Here is a 21,739-nt window from a genome sequence, read left to right as displayed (position 1 = left end):
TTGTGCATTTACATACCCTTTCGGGACAAATTTTCTTATATTAATAAGCTAAGGAACAGAAACACAAAATTACAGTTTGGATTAACCAATAATAATAATAATAATAATAATAATAATGAAAATTAAGATGCAAGAATTGAAGTGCATAATGTAGGCTATTATATTAAATATTGTTGATGAGATTTATATTAATTATTATTACGAGGAGTCAAATTTATAGTGCTTGTCGACGGCGACGGACACGTCCCAAGTGCAACTAAGCCCTTTCGGTATAATCACGAGATCGCCGGCTCCGAACTCCACAACCTCCGCCGCCGTCGAAGATGTTTGGTTCTTGGGATAAACCTTAACTTTCCCTCTCAGCAGATAACATGTTTCCTGAGCATCAAACCTCAGTTGGTACTTCCCCGGCGAACAACCCCACCTGCTTTGTTTTCGTTGCCACACCAAATTAAAGAAACCTAAGTTAAATTTCTCAAAAAAACTTCTATCATACTTTACTTGGTACAAATTAATACAGATTGTTGTAAAATATAAGCAACGTCAACCGAGGTCACTAACAACTTTTCTGGAAAGGAGAACAAGTAAGAGTGAAAAGGAGTCTAGGCAGTGTTATATAACATGGCACAAATTCCTTTCCACCCTTACTTGTTCTCTTTTCTAGAAATGTCGTTACAAGTCTCTGTTAATGTTGTTTATATTTTACAACACAGATAAGACGGAAAAAGTAAGAAAGGGGCTTACTTGGGCCATGATTGGATGCGGAGCTCAGAGAGCTGAGCATCGGATAGGCTTTTCTGGACGATGATTCTTGGAGGCGACGAGGAAGATGGAGCGGCCATGGAAGTTGGAGAAGATGTGAAATATTATTTGATTTTCTGAGTTTGGTATACTCAGTTTTGTTGTGACATGTTTGGATTATTATTGGGTTGGGGAGTTTTATTTGGGAGAAGTAATTAATAATGTAATATGGAATTGAAGTTGTACGTACAATTTCCAACAATATATTCATTCTTTGACTACCTATCACCTCCAACCATGGTGTGGTCACATAATTATTGGACAGGCTAGGTTAGGTTAGTATTACAATTTATCAAATATGAGTAAATTAAAACTAGATTCAATAATACGATACCGACTTTCGGATTCTATCCTTTTTTTTTTTTTTTCATTACACATTCCAGTGACACGTGACAATAATTTTAAAGTGTGTTTGAAAATCAGAAAAATAATTACTAAAAAAGAGTAATTTTTAGAAAATCTTTTATTTATCGTATTTGATTGCATTATAGAAAATTGTCTGTGTGTTTAGTTCATTTTTCTGGAAAATAAGAAGAATAGTATAATTAAAATTTTAACTGTTGTTAACTAAAAAAGATTTGACAACAACAATGTTTTGTTCAACTGTTTTTTTTTTCAAATAACAAACAAAATATTTTAAAAAATACTGATTTTCGTTGGAAACTAGTAGAAACTAGACTAATGTTTCGCCAGTTTGATTTCCGACGAAAACCATGCAGATGGCGAAAGAAAGCCAATGAAGTATTCTCGAAAGAAAGCCGAGGAAGCATTCTCGGAAGAAGTCATGAAAAATAAGTAGTTGGATCTAGAAAATGGTTTCCCAAAAAAATTGGGAAGTCATTTTTCAGATAATCTAAACGATTTTTTCTTTGATAGGAAATCATTTTCTGTTGACTTCAATTTTTCATTCTCTCCCAAACACCATAAACTCAAAAAAATAATTTTTATTTTTCGGATTCCCAAATGCATCATTACTTCATATATATGTGTATATACTTTGAAGGGAAAATAAAATTTTTAGCCCCTAAATTTTTTTATTTTTTAAATTTTGGTCCTTGTAACTTGTAAGTTAATTTAAACACCATCGATTTAATCCTAAACATGTACTCCTTATATTATTACAAATTTTTTTTTTTAATTTATAAAAGGGGGTAATATCTTGGAGGTGGCTGACGGTTGAACACTTGGACTCATCACTCATCGTGCTTTCCGCCATGACGAAGCTATACTGCTATAGCATATAACTGCTTCACCTTCTCCTTCATCTTCATCTTCACCTTCTTCTTAATCTTCATTCTCTCTAGCGTGTTTTAGCAGCTTTGCTACGTACTCTGTTATTCAACCTGAAATTTGTTGAAGTTTCAAGCTGAAAATGATGATTCCGCCGCTTCCCAAAAACCGCATTGTCGTGAGTTGCCTCTCGAGCTCGTTCAATCGATTGTGTGCATAAACTTTCCAACTTCTATTATCCGGTGGAAATTGGTTTTAAATATTTTGCAGTTAGGTGTTGGAATGGCCGGTGTTGACTTCCTGGCTGCTGTAGCTTCGTTCCCCAACCCGGATGACAAAATTCGGAGCACCAGTTTTGAGGTTCTTCGTCTCTGATCTCTTCTTACTTTTACTGTACAATTTTCATACTGCCGGTGCTTGCTTCTTAGCTCGATTCTATCGTTTTGACATTTGATCTTGTAATGGAGTCAAACTCGGGTGTGATTGATAGGTTCAAGGAGGTGGTAACGCTGGTAATGCTTTGACCTGCGCAGCTCGTCTAGGTCTTAATCCAAGGATCATATCTAAGGTTTTCACTTCATTTACAAGTTGCCAGTAACTGCATTCGTTGACTTGTGCTAATTTTAGGATTATTGTTGGAAAAATTGGTCTAGGCGCCCGCCTTAGGCTCTAGGCACCAGACGGTGGCGATTTCCCTCCTAAGCACCTGCCTAGTGCCTAATTTGGCCGACTCGGCCGCCTAGCGTCTAACTCAGTTGCGTTAGCTCGTCTATTTTGATCGAGATAACCAAGTTAATCCGGTTGGCTCGGCCTTGCTAATTTTTTTCTATATGTATATAATATGGCATATACATCCACACACGTGCACTGTTTTTTTAGTTAGCCGCCTAGGCGCTCCCCTACCACCCGACTAGCGCATGGCGTTACTGCAACCATGGGAATAACTAATAAGAGCAGTACAGTGTTGGATGGATAAAGTTTTTTTTTTTTAATCAATCTAAGATCAGAGCTCCTTTTGGACTGAGGGGCACGTGCTTACCTTCAGGCAATCTTTAATCCTTTGTTATATCAGGATCATGGTTACGTTCAAAGGATTCTGACATTTATTCAGTTTGGTTCGAGGTTGAGTTAGTAAGGCTGCAATACAACTCATCTTTATGGCTATTATGTATAGATGTTATTCCAGGATCTAAGAAGTAAAGAAGACGATTCAGTAAATTTGTTTCACGTTGTTATTTTGTGTATTTGCAGTGGTATGTAGAAATCTAGCTTTAGACACTCTGTGTGTTTCTGTATTCATGGATGCCTAATATGGTTTCCTAGAAGATGTTACCCTTTCTTGTGAAATTTTGAGTAGGTTGCTGATGACTCACATGGCGAAAGAATACTTGATGAGCTTGAAAGGGATGGTGTTGATACATCTTTTATGGTGGTGAGCTCTGCACTCATCTGAAACATTACTGTAAACTTCAGAGGCTCATGACAACACATCATTGTGGCAATGTATTCCTTTTCAATTCAGGTGTCCAAAGGAGGAAACTCACCATTCACGTATGTCATTGTTGACAACCAAAAGTGAGTGTGTTAATCTTTGCAATCTGTGGGGAATTTTATGAGGTTGTGCCATACATATTACTATTTCTCTTGAAGAGTCATTGTTCTATGATGTTCCAGAAAAACTCGCACATGCATTTTCACTCCAGGATATCCACCCATGATACCTGATGATCTACCCAAATCAAAATTGTCTTCAGCCCTTGATGGAGCAAATATTGTCTACTTAGATGGAAGGTTGCATGAGACTGCTTTAATTGTAGCGCAGGAGGTAATTACCATTTTTATTTACTTTTCTTCATACCCATATCAGTTACTTTTAATGTACGTAACACCTTCAAATTCTGCTGGCTCAAGCATACACTGAAAAAATGAATGTAAGTTGCATGTGCTTTGGATTCCAGTGCAGGCAAAGAGTAGGGGCATACCTATTATAGTTGATGCAGAAAGGTTAAGGGAGGGGCTGGATGATATTCTTGACTTTGCTAGTTATGTTGTATGCTCGACAAAATTTCCACAGGCAAGTTATTCAGTGCATTGACTTGCTTCCTCTGCTGTGGTCAGCAGCCTTGGTTAATAGTTTGATACCTATCTTAGTTCCAATTCTTAATATGCACCATCTGAATCTGAAATTGGAACAAGGAAAATTTCCATTGAACATGCCCAATCCATTTGGAATCCTAGTTTGTTTTTAATTAATTGGGATTGCTTAGTTTATATTTCCCCCCCCTTCATTATTCAGTTGCTAAAAGTCTCGAGCTATTGGCCCACATCTTATTCATTCACTTTCCCATTCATATTTTCCCCCCTTCATTTTTCAGTTGCTAAAAGTCTTGAGCTATTGGCCCACAACTTATTCATTCACTTTCCCATTTATTTTCTCTAATATGTAGCTAATGAGAACAATTATGTGTTTGTTGGCCCTGCAGGCATGGACTAGCGCCCCTTCAATTCCAACTGCACTTGTTTCCATTCTCTTGAGATTGTCAAACGTAAAATTCGTGATTGCGACATTGGGTGAAGATGGTTGCTTAATGTTAGAAAGGACTGAAGCGGGTATACATTCATCTGGATTTCTCTGGCACTGTTTGAAATTTGAACCTTTATGCATATTCATTTATAAAATTAATAAATAAATAAAAAAAAACAGCATTTGAAAGAGATGGCTATGTTGCATTAATTTGCTTTAGCTTTCTTATCCTCTTGCTTTCATACTTTTACAGAGAACACTCAGCTTGAAGAAATGGATGTAGATGAATTGTACAAAAAACTGGAGCAAAGGGAAGATGCTAATGCAACAATACCCACATGCATATCATCGGTAATGCTCATTCATCTTGGTGGATTATTTCCACAGCTAAAAAGTGTTCTATTTACACTTTCCTTCTGGTTTTGGGTATCTAAAAGTAACTAGGATTATCAGGTGTTTAGCTTAGAGTTGCTTATCTTGGAACGACTTTTAGCTAAACTTATTATCAAACTCTACTTGGTTGTGAAATTGAAGATGGTGATATTCTGTAGACCTGATTAGAGTCTGCTGTTTCACTTTTTGTATATCTTTCAGAATGTGGGAAAATTACGTGCAAATGGAATAGGGATGGTTAACGGTAGGCTGCACGTAGGAACAGCTGAAAAGATACCACCTTCAGAATTAGTTGATACAACCGGTGCTGGTGATGCATTCATCGGAGCAGTTATTTACTGTATGTAAACGTTATAATCCTATATAAACACCATTTGCTGGACCATTTGTCTTAGATAATTGAAACTGGCAATGGTATAATCTCACAGCCTTTCATACTTCTGCAGCTATCTGTACTGATATGCCACCACAAAAGATGCTCCCATTTGCCTGTCAAGTGGTATAGCCCTTTCCCTTAACCGGCCTGAATTATCATTTGTGGGTTGTTGTCTTGTCGAGAATATATAATATATCAAAAATAAATGTAGAGTTGCACTATTAGTTGAAACTTTTAATTGAGACGAAACATATCTTTCAATTGTTCTATCACAGGCAGCCATCAAGTGCAGAGCCTTGGGAGCTAGAGGCCATCTTCCCCGCTGGAACCACCCTTGCCTGACACCGTTTTTAATGTAGAGTGCCCCAGTAGAAGTTACATTGTTGGCCTACAAATGTGACAGCAACGTAAGGATTGGTCGGAGTCTTGAATTTATGGGTTTGTTCATATGTGTCTCTATCGTTATAACGTAACATAAACTTTTGGATTTGCTTGGTCATAAAGTCTTGAATTTCTGGCTGTGTCTACGAGGATTTGCCGTGGACGCTGTAGTTACGACTGTTGTGTACTTGCACCGACCATCTACAGGTAAATTGACACTCCACTACTTTCAGATAAGTCACGCTTTGACTTTAGAAACACTAAAATACCGTTTTAAAATTCAGAATATAATCTCACACAAAACTCAGATACGATTTTTGATACGATCCCATATTGACTCCATAAAAGATTGTGGAGCGGTACTTAAGTTGGGGCCAAACTTCCACTCATGAGTTAGTTTTTGTGGTGAAGTTATGATCTTGGCTTGAGTTATCACTTGGTGTTCTCATTGAAAAGCCGGACTACTTGAGTGCTGTATCAATTTTTTCCTATTATAATTATTTTATCGCCTTGATAAAAAATCGTTATATGCATGACTATTTTTAACCCATAAATTATGTATGAAATGACGATTTTAATTCATGCAGGACCAAATTAGCAACATTATTAAGTAACATATTGGTGACATAAATAGTTTTCAAAGGACTAAAATTGTTATTTTGTGTATAACTTATAGGACAAAGATGATAACACATAACAGTATGTAACAAGTATAATTGTATAACTGAATGATAAAAATATAAATTTTCTTAATTATCAGTTATAATTAAAATATAAAGTAAAATAAGTGTCAAACTTCCATAATTAGAAATTGGAAATCTCTATGTTCCATCAATCATGGCGATGAATCGGTGATACAGGCATACAGCTTCCTCTTATCGCACTCAATCCCCCAATATCAACGGCACATATCACACCGCTCTGTACTAACATCTAGGCCGTCCATTCAGATTCCGGCATAAAAGCATAAAGACAATACGATACCCCGTACTATATAACATCGTTGTCGACGCACGTCGTCAAAAGCTTCGAAAACTTTGTGTGGGGTCCCAAACACGTAGAACGTGCTGATACGTACTTCACATTACGCGGGTTTCTTTATTCACCTCCCACGCGCAATGTCACCAACGCGCTCTCGGAAACAGATGGGAATTCCGTGAACGAATAGCCGTGGGGAGTTCGATCCACCGCTCTGCCAACGCGTGAAGTTGGATCTCCGACAGACAACTGAGCTCAATGATTCTGTGCAGACGTGGCATTCTTTTACTGGAGTTTGATTCCTCGTAGGTTAAAGGGTGACAGGTGGCACTTGGATCGTATTCGGGCTTTCGGAGCTTTCGTATGAACCTTACGCCGTCAATTAATCCCTAATCACTGGATTATGAAACATATTGGATAAACTAGCAGCAGCGCACAAATTCATGTTTAATATTTTAATAATATTAATAAATAATAATAAAATAATTAAAAATTTTAGTTAAAATTATATTTATAATTTATAATTCCTTAATGTATTAAATTTTAATCCCGTATTTGAAATTACAGAGAAAAAAAAATGCAATAGTATTCAAAAATTATATCTATAATACTAAGCTAGTACTCACATATATTGCTATATGGACATAAATAATACTACGTATGTATTCAATTTACAAACATATATGATTTATCATGAATAGAAGTTTAACTAAAATATATTCTGCAATTAAATTATGGACAGATACTACATTGTAATAGAGTAAATATTATAAAAAAATCTATAATACTGAGCTAGTACTCACATATATTGGTATATATACACAAATAATATATGTATTCAATACACAAACATAAATGATTTAAGATTAATAGAAATTTAACTAAAATATATTCTACAATTAAATTAATTATATAATGATAATTAAAGAATTAAATAATATGAAAATGATATGATAGGTATATGTGTATGGTAATAATGGAGTCATTAAAGTTAGAATTAGATACTAATGGAGTTATACCGGTGTAATAATAGTTTTGTCTAATAAAAATGTAGTAGGGATAATGTCCAATAAAATTTAAGTGTACAACATATAAAGTAAAATGTATACATTTATTAGCATATGAAAAACGAACATAAATCAGGAGTATAACATGGATTGATGTTTATTATGTTTCAACAAAAATTCTTATACAATATTTAATAAAATGGATTGAATGGATTTATGTAATAACTAAATATAAAAACATATTCAAGAAAATGATTATATACTTAATTAGCGTCACATAAGATTTTTCTAGTGCAATTTACTTTTCTTTTATAATCAATTACACTCTCAAGTAATGACTGTGAGCTTGTATTGTTAAAACAAAAATAATATATGTTAAGGAATGATTTACGTAGAGGTGTCTCTACATGAAGGCTACATAAATTTTAACACCAACAAAGTTGACGTAAGCGTGCTGCTCCACTTCCCTCATCAATCCATTATCGAGCATGTTTCACAATTTTATCGCTAATTATTAAAAAGTCATATGATGTAAAAAAATTTCAATATTATGAATCATTATATGACGTGTTGCTATTAACTAATTTAAAATGGCTTTAATTTTTAATACTAAAAGTGCTTTTATAAATTTAGTAAGAGATATATTACATGTTACTAGTTGGTACAAATAATCCAACAAGCTTTATAAAAAATTGTGAACTCCACCAACTTATTGTTTTCAACATTTGAACTACAGTATGGCTTTGTACATCAACCTTTCGTGCAAGTAAATGTTAGAAAATAGAAGAAAAAAACAATTATTTTTATAAAAAGAAGTCAAATCATTTCTTTTATTCATTTTTATTTCATTGGTAATCACCTTAAAAGAGCAAGAAAAAGGGTGAAAGAAACATAAAGACACGGTTTGACTTGTAGGCCCTAAAACTTAGGCCCCTATTGCTATTAGAAACTCTTCATAAATCATTTTTGATTTTGCACAACACAAAAATTAAATTTCCTCCATGTGTTTATTAATTATTATTGGGTTACACTGGTGTGAGACTGTTCGTCTCACGCATATTTATTCGTGCGACGGGTCGGATCGGATTGAATCGACATGCAAATGTCATACTTATATGCTCAAATGTAGTACTAATTAGGAATAAAAATTTTATCATTTATAAGACAAAATGTAATACTTTTAAAAAAATGTATAGTAATAATTTTACATTTTGATATAAAAGTATTATATTTTCTATAAAAAATATGACATTTTCTATAATAAGTAATGTTACTTAAGGAAAATGTCAACCTCAAAAATTTGGGTGAAGGAGTGAAATTGTAAAAGTAGAGGGTAGAATTAGTAATTTTCTTTTGAATCAAATGGATATTATGACACGCGGCAAGTCCCTGGCTGTAATAACGGGAATCTAGGAGGGTAGACACGGAAATCAACTTCATTTAACATCCATTTGGACCATTCTAAAAAATAAAAAATAAATAAAAAATTCAATTAGTTGTCATTATCATTAATTAACATAATTAACAATATTAATCTTTCGGACCAAACCCCTAAAATCGTGGGCCGAGAAAATAAAAGAAAAAAGAAAAACAAAAAAACCGGCAGCGAAGCAAGGAAGGTGGAGGAGGAAAAAACTGGGCCGAAAATCTCATTTCCCAAAAACCTCTCCGAAGAATCGGAGATAAAAAAGGAGAGACTGAAAGAAAAGAAAAGAGCTCAATTAGTTCATAGATCTCGTCGAGGATAACCGGCGAAAGTTAAGTCGGTGCAGCTCATTGTCTGCATTTGCATTTGCTGTTTGAAGTGAATTGTTTTTTGCGGCTTTGATCTGAGCACGGAGCTGATTGATACGCCGCCAGGAGAATCTGATCTGCTTTCGGTTTTAGGAGAAATGGTACCGATTTGTTATCCTTTTGTTGTCTGCTGCTCTGGATTTGATGATCCGCGTGGCATTGATTTGAACTTTTGTGTGGATTTTTAATGAGTTTTGTTTATGATGATTGTAATGCATTTGTTTTGGGGTTTTGTTTCAGTTAAACTAGTTTTTAGTTATGGTCAATTAGCTCTTGACTGAATTTGACTTCAATATGATCTTCCTCTGATCGGTTGACAGTTGCTGACATTAAAAAAAACAAAATTTTCACAGAGAAATATTATTGATAGAATGCTAGAGAATTGTTAGAATGTGGATGATAAATCTTATTACAGCAGCTGATTACCACTTTAGATTTATTTTGCGCCATCTATATGAAAAATACTTCAAATAATTTTTTTGACATGTGTTTAAGATTGTGGATTGTCAATCTGGCGGTTTCATTTTGTAGGCTGCATTAGTCAGCTTAGGTGTTGGGTCTCTTGTTTGGGTGGAGGATCCTGATGTAGCCTGGATCGATGGGGAAGTTTTGGAGGTCAAGGGTGAAGATGTCAAGGTTCTTTGTACATCTGGGAAAACGGTGAGTGCTTCTTCCACACAATGTGGCATTGCCAAATAACACTATACTATCACTTCTGCTGACAAATATTTGACATTTCTTGACCTCACAAGCCTATGAGGACTCCTATTCCCTTATTCATTCTCACTGTATATTTGTAAAGATTACCTTTTTTTTTTGTAAGTTTATAAAAAGGTGTAGAGGATAGGGGTGAACTGAATTTAATTTTGGTTTTACAGGTTGTTGTTAAGTCCTCCAAAATCTATCATAAAGATGCTGAAGCTCCATCATGTGGTGTCGATGATATGACAAAGCTGGCTTATCTGCATGAACCTGGTCTTCTTCAAAATTTAAAAACCAGATATGATATTAATGAAATATATGTATGTTTCGAACATCTATTCTCGTTTCCTTTAGTATTCTCACTATAGCTAAGGCGGCTGCTAATTTCATACTGTTTGGCTTCAGACGTATACAGGGAATATATTGATTGCTGTCAATCCTTTTAGAAGATTACCTCATCTTTATGACACTCATATGATGGCACAATATAAAGGCGCTGCATTTGGTGAGCTGAGTCCTCATCCCTTTGCCGTTGCAGATGATGCGTATAGGTACGAAAATATGCCTTGTTGTGTCCAATCAAGTATTTAATTTTGTTTCGAAACTGGAAATAACAATTCCCTGGATACAGACTTATGATGAATGAAGGAGTAAGTCAGTCAATATTGGTCAGTGGTGAGAGTGGTGCTGGTAAAACAGAAAGCACAAAACAATTAATGCGTTATCTTGCTTATATGGGAGGGAGAGCTGCAACTGATGGGAGGACAGTTGAACAGAAAGTCCTGGAGGTCTGACACATCTGAACTTAAAGGAAACCCGATGTTGAGTAACTTTATACTGCAGTATAAGTAGGTCTCTTAGCATAAAATTCTTTACTCTTTATTTGTGATTTTTTGCAGTCTAATCCTGTTCTGGAAGCATTTGGTAATGCGAAGACTGTCAGAAATAATAACTCAAGGTGGGAAAGATTTTTTGTTATTATTAAAATTTTCATGCATTGCACTCTTATTGCACTTTCTAGCCATCCTTCCTTCCACATTTTTTTAGTAATTATAAATTTAAAATTTTTAATTTTTAAAATAAAAGTTTAAAATTGCAGTCGATTTGGTAAGTTTGTGGAGATTCAGTTTGATCAGAAAGGAAGGATTTCAGGAGCTGCTATCAGAACGTATTTACTGGAAAGATCTCGGGTTTGCCAAGTATCTGATCCGGAGAGAAACTATCACTGTTTCTATTTGCTCTGTGCTGCACCTGCAGAGGTAAATGGCTCACTTTATCTAATTTTGCTGACTTTGCTTAATGAAAACATTTTATTATGCATCTCGAGCGTTGTTTCTTTCACTTCCAGTTTTTCTCATATATGGTACTTCACAAGCATTTTGCCTTATTCTCTAGTTATGTGTACCCGAGGCTTCATGATACATCTTAATTTTGTGCTGTGGATCAGTCAAGTTGTCTGTTACTTAGTTCTGCCTGATTAGATAACAGTTTGATGTGTTGATTTGCTGTGCTAAGCTCTCTCTCTCTTTCTGAAAATATAAATGATACTGTAACATTGAGATTCATTATCTTTTATATTATCAGGACCTTCAAAGGTACAAACTGGGTCATCCAAGGACATTCCATTACCTGAATCAATCAAATTGCTATCAGTTAGACGGGGTTGATGATTCCAAAGAATACTTAGAGACTAGAAGGGCAATGGATATTGTTGGAATAAGTTCTGAAGAGCAGGTTGTTTGATGTATTATAATGTAACAAGCAATTTGTAATGAAGTAGTTCTAATATTTTCTTTGCACTGTTTCCTTTTGCTCTCAGGATGCAATATTTCGAGTTGTGGCTGCAATCCTCCATCTTGGGAACATTGAATTTGCAAAGGGAACGGAGATTGACTCATCTGTTCCTAAAGATGAAAAGTCTATGCTTCATCTAAGAACTGCAGCTGAGCTGTTCATGTAAAGGGCCCTTTTTGTAGTTACATGCTTCTTATTAAGCCTTAGCTATTATGCTATTTTATTTTGTGTTGCAACTTCTCAACTATAAAGTTATTTGTAGGTGTGATGTGAAGGCATTAGAAGATTCCCTATGTAAACGTGTTATTGTAACTCGTGATGAGACTATCACCAAGTGCCTGGACCCTGAAGGGGCCACTGTCAGTAGAGATGCTTTGGCAAAAATTGTATATTCAAGATTGTTTGATTGGTGAGGATTTATTTTGCCAAAGGTGGATGCATTTGTTATGTACTATCTGTCCATCATTCTTTGCAATGTACTTGATGCAATGTGAGTTTCCTGAAAGTGACTAATAAGCATTACCTTTGCTTTACTTATGCCCTCTTACTTTGCTTGCAGGCTTGTAGATAAGATTAATAATTCGATTGGTCAAGACCCAACTTCAAAATCCTTGATTGGGGTGCTGGATATCTATGGATTTGAGAGTTTCAAGACTAACAGGTGCTTAACTGTATGCTTATTGCTTTGGTTTTTATGTGTGATCTTGTTGTCTTCAGTGTTCAGACATAATTGTCTGGATTTATTTTGAAATAATTCATCCCTTTAAAGTCTCGATGCGAATTTGCTAAGTGACCACGCCATTATTTTATTCCATTAGTTAGAACACAAGGTTATTTTTTCCTGTTTCATTCCACGTTCTTTTTTCAAAAGTAACATTGTTTCAAAGAGCTAATGCGTTGTCTGAAATCGAGAGCTGACTATATGCAGATTACATGTATAGAAAGTTTCATATCTGATTTGTATTCTCTGCAGCTTTGAACAGTTTTGTATAAACTTGACAAATGAGAAGCTTCAGCAGCATTTCAATCAGGTTTTACTAATTCTATGCTCTCTTATTGGGGTTTCAGTATGTTCAAAAACAATAACAAAACCTCCCCTTTTGACAGCACGTTTTCAAAATGGAACAAGAAGAATATACAAAAGAAGAAATTAACTGGAGCTATATTGAGTTCATTGACAATCAAGATGTTCTAGATTTAATTGAGAAGGTTTGTCCCATATCGTTTAGTGCTTCAAACGGATAAAGTTTATGTTGAAAATTTCTTGTCATTTATATCTGTTCCTATAGGAAGCATGTAATAACAGTTGTTAATGGCATACTTCTGCATAAGAATTTTAGTAAATCCCTTTTCGTCCTCTCCTCACTTTCACCCTGTCTTGCTAAACTCCAATTTGTTCTTTTCTTATGTACTTAGAGCATATTGTTTAATATCATACGTAGACTTTTATTTCCTGTTCAATGTTGGGATTTTTCTTGTTGATATTTCCAAGCTTTCAAATTTGGTAACAAATAAGTCTAGAAGTTCCTCTCCCTCTCTTTCTTGTGGTCAGTCTTATTTGTAACACAAATTTTCTTTCTCAGAAACCAGGTGGTATTATAGCACTTCTTGATGAAGCTTGGTAAGTATCAAAGTACACGACTGTAAAAGTTACTAGAGAATTTCTTGTCCATATTTCATTGTATTTATTATCAGGTTTGAGTGATATAATTTGGTCTTTTCTTGTAGCATGTTTCCCAGATCAACTCATGAAACATTTGCTCAAAAGCTTTACCAAACTTTCAAAAACCATAAGCGTTTCAGCAAGCCCAAATTATCTCGTTCTGACTTCACTGTTTGCCACTATGCTGGTGATGTAAGTTTTACTTATTATGCATTTAGAATAAAAAACTATAATTTGAGATATACGATATTTTAATGGATGGATGTTTATGTTCATATTTCAGGTCACTTATCAAACGGAACAATTCCTAGATAAAAATAAAGATTATGTCATTGCTGAACATCAAGCACTTCTGAGTGCTTCCAAGTGCCACTTTGTTTCAGGTTTGTTTCCACAATCAACTGAGGAGTCCTCAAAACAATCGAAGTTCTCCTCTATCGGCACCAGGTTTAAAGTACGCCATAACATTTTTGTTTCCAATTGCGTCATCTTTGCTTTTGTCGGAAGCATAAAGCATAGTGAACCATAACATTTATTTTCCTACATTTGCAGCAACAATTGCAATCTTTGCTTGAAACTCTGAATGCGACTGAGCCTCACTATATCCGCTGTGTAAAGCCTAATAATTTGCTTAAGCCGTCTATTTTTGAGAATCATAATGTTCTACAGCAACTCCGCTGTGGGGTAAGGAAGTCTTATGAAGTTGATCGATATCGTTGTGGGAATTATAAGTTTGGCTATTGATATTCTTAATTCTTCACTTACCGTACTGGTGGCTTTTTGCTTCCAGGGAGTGATGGAAGCAATTAGAATTAGTTGTGCTGGATATCCCACTCGCAAACCTTTCTATGAATTTTTAGATCGCTTTGGCATGCTTGCGCCTGAAGCTTTGGATCGAAGGTATGTGAATTCTTACTTCTTACAAGTTACAAGTTCATTGAAATTATTAGAAGGCCCTGATCTTGATCCTCTTAACTATTGCACAATAGCGCGGATGAAGTCACTGCATGCAAGATGCTTCTGAACAAAGTGCAACTCGAAGGCTATCAGGTAAATGCATGAAGTAGGTTATTGCAGGCTAGTGATTACAATTAATGATTATACCACTTCATAAGAAGCCAGTATTAAGTCACTGCATAGGTCAAACTGCCCTAATAATAATCTTTAGTTGTTTTAAATAATCCATTTTGCTTTTGCAGATTGGCAAAACGAAGGTCTTTCTGAGAGCTGGTCAGATGGCGGAGCTGGATGCTCGCAGAAACGAGGTGTTAGGAAGATCTGCAAGCATAATCCAGAGAAAAGTTCGTTCTTACATGGCTCGTAGGAGTTTTACATTGTTGCGTCAATCAGCAATACAATTGCAATCTGTGTGCAGAGGTATTCATATCTGCTTGAAGCGTAAAGGCGTAAATCCACTCTTTCTTGTTGATGGCATCGTATATCATACGACTCTTTGACTCTTTTCTCTTTGCTCACTGCAGGAGAGCTTGCTCGACAAGTATATGAGAGCTTGAGGAGAGAAACGTCCTGTCTTAGGATCCAGAGAAATCTGCGTATGCATCTTGCTAGGAAGGCTTACAAAGACGTTTACTCAGCTTCTGTTTCAATTCAGACAGGCATGCGCGGGATGGCTGCACGTACTGAGCTTCTTTTCAGAAGGCAGACAAAGGCAGCAATTATCATTCAGGTTTGGGCAATATGTAATTGTTTGTATCGAAAACATTGCTCCATTTTTTTGTGTGCATGCCCTCGTGTGATATACATTCTTTAGTTGAAATTTCGTAATGACACATGGTATCTTTTCAGAGCCATTGTCGCAAATTCCTAGCCCACTTGGATTACAAGAAGCTGAAGAAAGCTGCAATTACCACGCAATGTGCTTGGAGGGGAAAAGTTGCTCGCAAAGAACTACGAGCGCTTAAGATGGTGACTTCTCATTCTTTGTCTTTTCCCTTTTATGTTGCCTACCCTCTTAGTCCCACCATTCGTTACTGTGGTACACTGTTGTTACATTTAGTGCTAAAATTTCTCGAGTACGTAAAATCTTTCATACTCAAACAGCACAGAAACTGACTAGTCTATCCATTTCTTTTGTATGGCCTCAAAATGGTCTTTTTAAACTAGTTTTTGTTGAACTCCATCTGTCCTTTACATACATTATGCGTCTCTATTGCAGGCTGCACGGGAGACGGGTGCTCTCCAAGCTGCAAAGAATAAATTAGAGAAGCAAGTTGAGGAATTGACTTGGAGACTACAGCTGGAGAAACGTATGCGGGTCAGTAAATGCACTGAACTTAGAGGATTCTTCCAGGGCCAATGATTTATCTGTTTTCTCCATCAAAAACAGAAAATTTTTTACATTGCTACAATACTTTTACGGAAATCAAGAAAAATTTGATTACTCAAATCCTAAAACCTACATTCTCTCTTGTATTGTAGGCTGACATGGAAGAAGCAAAAACACAAGAAAATGCAAAACTACAATCTGCTTTGCAAGATCTGCAAGTTCAGTTCAAGGAAACTAATGAATTGCTTGTGCAAGAGCGTGAATCTGCAAAGAAGGCAGCAGAGAAACTCCCAATCATACAGGAAGTTCCCGTGATTGATCATGACTTGATGAATAAGCTTACTGCTGAGAATGAAAGGCTCAAGGTAAGTATCCTGATATTTGTGGATTTACCGAGCACTGGAACTGTGTATATTCACTTTATGATGCATTTTTATTGATGCTGCAGACTATGGTTAGCTCTCTAGAAAAGAAGATTGATGAAACAGAGAAAAAGTTTGAAGAAACAAACAAACTAAGTGAGGAAAGGTTGAGGCAAGTGATGGAGGCAGAGTCGAAGATTGTTAATTTGAAGAGTGCCATGCAAAGGTCTAGTAATTTCTTTGTAACTAATTAGCAAAAATCCAAATCAGTGAACTTTAAATGGTAATGCCATTTCTGACTTTCTGAGTAATGATTAAAATCTTCTGTAATCTAGGCTGGAAGAAAAAGTTTTTGACATGGAATCAGAAAACAAAATTCTTCGAAAGCAGGCCCTGTTGACACCTGCAAAGCAGATCTCAGAGCCTTCGACTTTGTCCAAGGTGAGAATGCGAGGATTAAGTGTTCTTAACTTGTTTCTATTTTTCAAATCTCATGTTTACAAAATAATTTGCAGATACTGGAAAATGGGCACCATCTGAATGAAGAAAGCAGAACAGACGTAATACATTCTCTTCTTTTTATAAAATTTTTGTTAATCCCGTAATTGTTACAATACTCAATTAAGTGATGCCTACCAACTAGATGTTTGGTATCTCCAGGAACTGCCAAGTGTCTCACCTGCTAAAATCTTTGAAACGCCTGATAACAAGTCGAGGAAACCTCCAACTGATCGACAACATGTGTGTGATCCCTTTCAATTTTTGATACTGATTTAATCTTTTCTGTATAAATTTTGGTTGACTTGGTATCTTTGCTGGCCATGTTGTTGCAGGAGGATGTGGATGCACTCATGAACTGTGTAATGAAGGATATTGGTTTTAGTCAGGGAAAACCCGTTGCGGCTTTTACCATTTACAAATGCCTTCTCCATTGGAAATCTTTCGAAGCTGAAAGGACAAGTGTGTTTGACCGTCTCATTAATATGATTGGTTCAGCCATTGAGGTAATGTATCTATTTTGTCAAATAGTTTTCAATTGTTCTGATTATTTTAGCAATAAAATATGTGTGTATGGAGCCTTGGCAGATACAATGAAAATCAAATCAAAATTGAATGAAATCTTTACCATGTTGCAGAACCAAGAGGACAACGAGCTCATGGCATATTGGCTGTCAAACACTTCCACATTGCTCTTTTTAATCCAGAAAAGTTTGAAACCTGCCGGTGCAACTCCTTCCCGTAAACAGCAAGCTCCAACTTCCCTCTTTGGGAGGATGACAATGGTATATTTAATTGCTATATATTTTCTCTTCTAAACACTGTTGCCAAAATCCCCCGCCTAGGCGCTAGGCGCCCCTATACCGAGGCGAATTGCTCCCTATGCGTCCGCCTAGCGCCTAACTCGGCCGAATTTGACCGAGTTAACTTGCTCAACTCGGCAGAGTTAGCCGACTTAACTCGAGCAAGTCGCTCTTGTTAATTTTTTATTATATTTACATATATTTAAATTTATTTATGTATATAAGTAAGAGAAGTAAGAGACATATATATAATATATATAATATAATATATGACATACACTCACATACATGCATTACTTTTTTGGTTTTATAGGTCGCCGCCTAGGTACCGCCTAGGCGCCGCCTAGACCGCTTAGGTGCTAGGCGCTAGTCTACTGCCCGACTAGCACCTAGTTCCTACTACAACCATGCTTCTAAATGAAGTTGGTGTTAGTGGAAGCTGAATGCACAGTGTGGGTTCAGATGAACTATTCGTTTATCAATTTGTTTTAATAACTATATTGTGTACGTGTTCACAGGGATTTCGCTCATCACCATCTTCTGTCAGCATCGAAGCAGCAGCTGCTGCACTCGTAGTTCGCCAAGTTGAAGCCAAGTACCCAGCTCTACTTTTCAAGCAGCAACTTACAGCATATGTTGAGAAAATCTACGGAATTATTCGAGACAACTTGAAAAAGGAGCTGGGATCACTGCTATCTTTGTGTATACAGGTGCAACCAAACGTATCCCGGTGTTTTATTTATTGCATATATGAATTATTTGCACAATATTTCATGGATTATTTCAACTGGCATGCATAGCTTTGTTTAAATGATCTAGACTTTGTGTTTGTCTCTTTCCAAATATGTGCCCTTATCCTCTGTCTTATTGCTGCCCTTTAGTTTAGTGGTACCATGGTCAACAATATATATATATATAGAAATCTGTTCAAATGTGGCCGCGCCTTCCTGTGCGGTCGGTGCGATTCGCATCACTCAATGTTAGAAAATGCACCACAATGAAAATACACAAAAACACCACACACCCAAAATAATGCACCGTAATTCCCCTGCCCCTAATGGTGCATTTGCTAACACTGTGTGGTGTATATTTGCATATCTGTGGTGTGTTTTCTGGTGATGCGTACCTAATGATGCATATTTCTGTGGTGCATTTTCTAACATTGAGTGGTGTATATTTGCATACATAGTGGTGCGGCCGCACTTACCGCACGTTAAGGGGCGACCACATCTGATTATGATCCTATATATATATATATATTTGGGCTGTATCCATGTAGTAATAATTTTAATACAATGAAATTCAGGCACCCAGGACCTCGAAAGGAAGTGTGCTAAGATCTGGACGGTCGTTTGGCAAAGATACTCAGACAAATCACTGGCTTGTTATCATTGATCGTCTCAACTCTCTTCTCTGCACATTGAAAGAAAACTTTGTACGGGCCTTCTGCACCTGTTTTTTTCCATAATCTCTTTCAATATTAAGACTGCCTCTTACTTAAAAAAGAAAAAAAATCTTTGAATGTGAAGAATAATTTTTTATTTTTTGGGTATCAGGTGCCTCCCATTCTTGTTCAGAAGATATACACGCAAACATTCTCGTACATCAATGTGCAACTCTTTAACAGGTGAACCCTCAATTTCGACACCTAAACATTTCCTTCGATTCTGTTGACTTGTTGCTATAGAGCGGGACTAATTTTATGGTATTTGATCTATGAAGTCTTCTTCTACGTCGTGAGTGCTGTACATTCAGCAATGGGGAATACGTTAAAGCTGGATTGGCCGAGCTAGAGCTATGGTGTGTCCAGGCTAAAGAAGAGGTAATGTAATCTCTTCACTGTCAAAAGTTTTGATCAAACTCGATTAATATCTCGTCTCTCGTTTGTAACTCTTTTCCCTATTAAAAACAGTATGCAGGTTCTGCCTGGGATGAACTAAAACATATAAGACAATCTGTCGGCTTCTTGGTATGCTTATTTCTTTGATACAATTTTTTGCGTTGTAGTTTCATCGCTTTCATTCTTCTCCACCCCGTATTGATGATTCCATTTGTCTATTAAGCACGAGTTATTCACCGAATTTACTTATTCTTTTTCTCTACTAATGTTATTTTTAGGTTATACATCAGAAGTACAGAATATCTTATGATGAAATCACCAATGATTTGTGTCCTGTAAGTCTCACATCTAAAATTCTATAGAATTTAACTTCTCCAAATGTGTAATCTTTTTCTTTATCCCACTAGCCATAACACTTCCGTTTTCTCAGATTCTTAGTGTCCAACAACTATACAGAATATGCACGTTATATTGGGATGACAACTACAATACTCGAAGTGTATCTAACGATGTAAGTAACTTGCAACTAGAACTCCCCCTCAAAATCCTTGGAAGATTCGAATGCTTAGCAATTTTATTTTCTTTTTCATTTAAAAAATTTAAATAGGTCATTTCGAGCATGAGGGTGTTAATGACAGAGGATCTAAATGATGCTGAGAGCAGCTCTTTTCTCTTGGATGACAATTCCAGGTGAAAGTTTCTCCGAGTTTCATACCATTGTTTGCTTAGCACTTTTTCAGATTATACCGATATTCCATTTCACAATTCACTAAGCTTTTTATTTTAGTCGAGGCAAATCGCAAACTTCAATATAATAATCCAATCAATCCTTGTTTGTAACTGCAGCATCCCGTTCTCCATTGATGAGCTCTTCGATACACTTCAAGTGAAAGACTTTGCAGAGGTCAAGCCTGCAGAAGAACTTCTCGAGAATCCAGGCTTCCAATTTTTACAGGATTAAGTCTGAGGACACCTCGAGGTCTCTTAAAATTTTTTCCCCTACACAATATTGCATTGTATATCCATTTTTTTGATTCGTTTTATTTTCTGATTCTTTCATATAGATTGGTGTATAAATTTTGCATTTGTAATTTGTAAAATTATATCATAAGGGGCTTGGGCATATTCATTCAATCAGGACATTCTTTCTGGGGAGATATATAGGCTGTTTGCTGTAGATATTGGGTGGCCAAAATGTATGCTCATCAAGAATATTCACATTCTGGTACAGACATATTCATAGTGATTTATATACATATAAATACAGGAATCATATTGTAGTGTTTGGTTTCATTTGTGTATGATTTGATGTTCTTTTAATGTGAATTGTATGTTCATTTCATTGCAGGATGGAGTGATATCTAGAATGAATATGAAACGAAATGGACATGAATGTTAAATGAAATGTACATGACTTGAGGAAAAAAAGTTTGATGTTATGTGATGCAAAATGCAATGTGCATCCAAAAATTGACTCAATTTTAAAATGTGATACGCATTTGGAAAATGCGCTTGACATGCACATTTAGAAAATGCGCTTGACATACGCATTTGGATAATGCGATTTACCTGCGCATTTGGAAAACACCTTGACATAAGCATTTGGAGAATGCACTTGATATATCTAAATGCACTTGACATAAAATTATATTATTTAAAATTATGATATTCTTTGATTCAAATGCATTTTTCAAATTTTGTTGTCTCTTTTTGTTCAAAATTTAAAAACGATCTATTTCCGTTCGATCCACTCTATTTCTACCCATTTAAATTCCAAACAAATCTTGCATAATGTATCATGTGAGATAGTGTAGTTATCACTTTATTTTGTTTTGCCATGTCAAATGAGATTTATATTTTGTAGCTATATATCTTCTTTAACATGTTAAAATTATATTACATTATACATCACCTTTTATAAACTAAAAAGAATATGAAGAAGTAAAATGAAAAAATAAAGTCATGCTTCACATATCAAAGAGTTTTATGTGAAGTTTCTTTGTCAAATCATATCACTTCATCTTATGTTAAATTTTTACATTTTATAAAGGCATTTTCACTTCATCTTATGTAATCACACTACTAATGAATCTTTAAATTAATGAGAAAAAAAAAGTACATTCAGTTCTGTGTATGTAATGATTTTTTTTATTTTAAACTTAATAAATATGACAATGAAAAACATCATTGTAAAATACATAATACGTCAATATTTACATTTGAACACATTAAATTTAGATGTTAGGACTCAAAATTGACTCAAAATTAATAGATATTACAAGTGAAACATAGACATGCAAATATTG

The 21,739-nt window shown here is 35.6% G+C and overlaps 3 protein-coding genes across 6 annotated transcripts; 2 read left to right on the top strand and 1 right to left on the bottom strand.

Annotated features, from left to right (window-relative positions):
* LOC116005225 lies at window positions 1-934 on the bottom strand. Of its 2 annotated transcripts, none has more exons than XM_031245488.1 (2): window positions 745-934; window positions 1-427 (listed from the first exon to the last, which is right to left on the bottom strand). In XM_031245488.1, exons 1-2 carry the CDS (start codon window positions 840-842, stop codon window positions 199-201), a joined length of 327 nt encoding a protein of 108 aa, XP_031101348.1. In that variant the 5' UTR covers window positions 843-934; the 3' UTR covers window positions 1-198. The 2 variants fall into 2 exon arrangements, with proteins under 2 accessions (XP_031101348.1, XP_031101349.1); XM_031245489.1 differs by having other exon boundaries at window positions 1-424.
* A 1,043-nt stretch (window positions 935-1,977) lies between these two features.
* Window positions 1,978-6,218, top strand: LOC116004913 (ketohexokinase). 3 transcript variants are annotated; one of them, XR_004094859.1, is made up of 14 exons: window positions 1,978-2,209; window positions 2,302-2,391; window positions 2,522-2,599; window positions 3,389-3,463; window positions 3,554-3,606; window positions 3,706-3,856; window positions 3,995-4,105; window positions 4,515-4,641; window positions 4,809-4,906; window positions 5,150-5,288; window positions 5,395-5,447; window positions 5,600-5,731; window positions 5,829-5,912; window positions 5,990-6,218. XR_004094859.1 is itself a non-coding variant. In XM_031245117.1 (13 exons), exons 1-12 carry the CDS (start codon window positions 2,174-2,176, stop codon window positions 5,681-5,683), a joined length of 1,095 nt encoding a protein of 364 aa, XP_031100977.1. In that variant the 5' UTR covers window positions 1,978-2,173; the 3' UTR covers window positions 5,684-5,731; window positions 5,829-5,971. The 3 variants fall into 3 exon arrangements, 2 of the variants coding, with proteins under 2 accessions (XP_031100977.1, XP_031100975.1); XM_031245117.1 differs by lacking the exon at window positions 5,990-6,218 and having other exon boundaries at window positions 5,829-5,971; XM_031245115.1 differs by lacking the exon at window positions 5,990-6,218 and having other exon boundaries at window positions 5,600-5,971.
* A 3,059-nt stretch (window positions 6,219-9,277) lies between these two features.
* On the top strand, window positions 9,278-20,731 carry LOC116004912 (myosin-6-like). The gene is made up of 39 exons (XM_031245114.1): window positions 9,278-9,585; window positions 10,016-10,144; window positions 10,363-10,506; window positions 10,592-10,737; window positions 10,818-10,974; window positions 11,086-11,144; window positions 11,286-11,445; window positions 11,771-11,920; window positions 12,006-12,142; window positions 12,243-12,389; window positions 12,540-12,641; window positions 12,954-13,011; window positions 13,088-13,189; window positions 13,564-13,601; window positions 13,709-13,835; window positions 13,927-14,097; window positions 14,196-14,327; window positions 14,434-14,543; window positions 14,633-14,693; window positions 14,843-15,020; window positions 15,125-15,330; window positions 15,450-15,569; window positions 15,820-15,918; window positions 16,083-16,295; window positions 16,379-16,518; window positions 16,628-16,733; window positions 16,808-16,852; window positions 16,953-17,033; window positions 17,126-17,296; window positions 17,429-17,575; window positions 18,112-18,303; window positions 18,900-19,028; window positions 19,150-19,220; window positions 19,316-19,415; window positions 19,506-19,562; window positions 19,712-19,768; window positions 19,864-19,944; window positions 20,041-20,123; window positions 20,280-20,731. The coding sequence occupies exons 1-39, from the start codon at window positions 9,583-9,585 to the stop codon at window positions 20,392-20,394; spliced, it is 4,524 nt and encodes a 1,507-aa protein (XP_031100974.1). The 5' UTR covers window positions 9,278-9,582; the 3' UTR covers window positions 20,395-20,731.
* Window positions 20,732-21,739: the final 1,008 nt, after the last annotated feature.

Source organism: Ipomoea triloba, chromosome 14 (assembly GCF_003576645.1).
Source record: "Ipomoea triloba cultivar NCNSP0323 chromosome 14, ASM357664v1".
Classification (NCBI taxonomy): domain Eukaryota; kingdom Viridiplantae; phylum Streptophyta; class Magnoliopsida; order Solanales; family Convolvulaceae; genus Ipomoea; species Ipomoea triloba.
Note: the sequence above shows the minus strand (reverse complement) of the source record. Positions and strands in the feature narration are given on the sequence as shown.

What these genes read in the sequence shown, in the direction of transcription:
- LOC116005225 (XM_031245488.1), bottom strand. Translation starts at nt 842, where the DNA reads ATGGCCGCTCCATCTTCCTCGTCGCCTCCAAGAATCATCGTCCAGAAA. An exon ending in CGCATCCAATCATGGCCCAA is followed by an intron (nt 428 to 744) that starts GTAAGCCCCTTT and finishes ACGAAAACAAAG; the next exon opens with CAGGTGGGGTTGTTCGCCGG.
- LOC116004913 (XM_031245117.1), top strand. Translation starts at nt 2,174, where the DNA reads ATGATGATTCCGCCGCTTCCCAAAAACCGCATTGTC. An exon ending in TTCGGAGCACCAGTTTTGAG is followed by an intron (nt 2,392 to 2,521) that starts GTTCTTCGTCTC and finishes TGTGATTGATAG; the next exon opens with GTTCAAGGAGGTGGTAACGC. An exon ending in ATCCAAGGATCATATCTAAG is followed by an intron (nt 2,600 to 3,388) that starts GTTTTCACTTCA and finishes AATTTTGAGTAG; the next exon opens with GTTGCTGATGACTCACATGG.
- LOC116004912 (XM_031245114.1), top strand. An exon ending in TTTGTACATCTGGGAAAACG is followed by an intron (nt 10,145 to 10,362) that starts GTGAGTGCTTCT and finishes TTGGTTTTACAG; the next exon opens with GTTGTTGTTAAGTCCTCCAA. An exon ending in AGCTGGAGAAACGTATGCGG is followed by an intron (nt 15,919 to 16,082) that starts GTCAGTAAATGC and finishes CTTGTATTGTAG; the next exon opens with GCTGACATGGAAGAAGCAAA.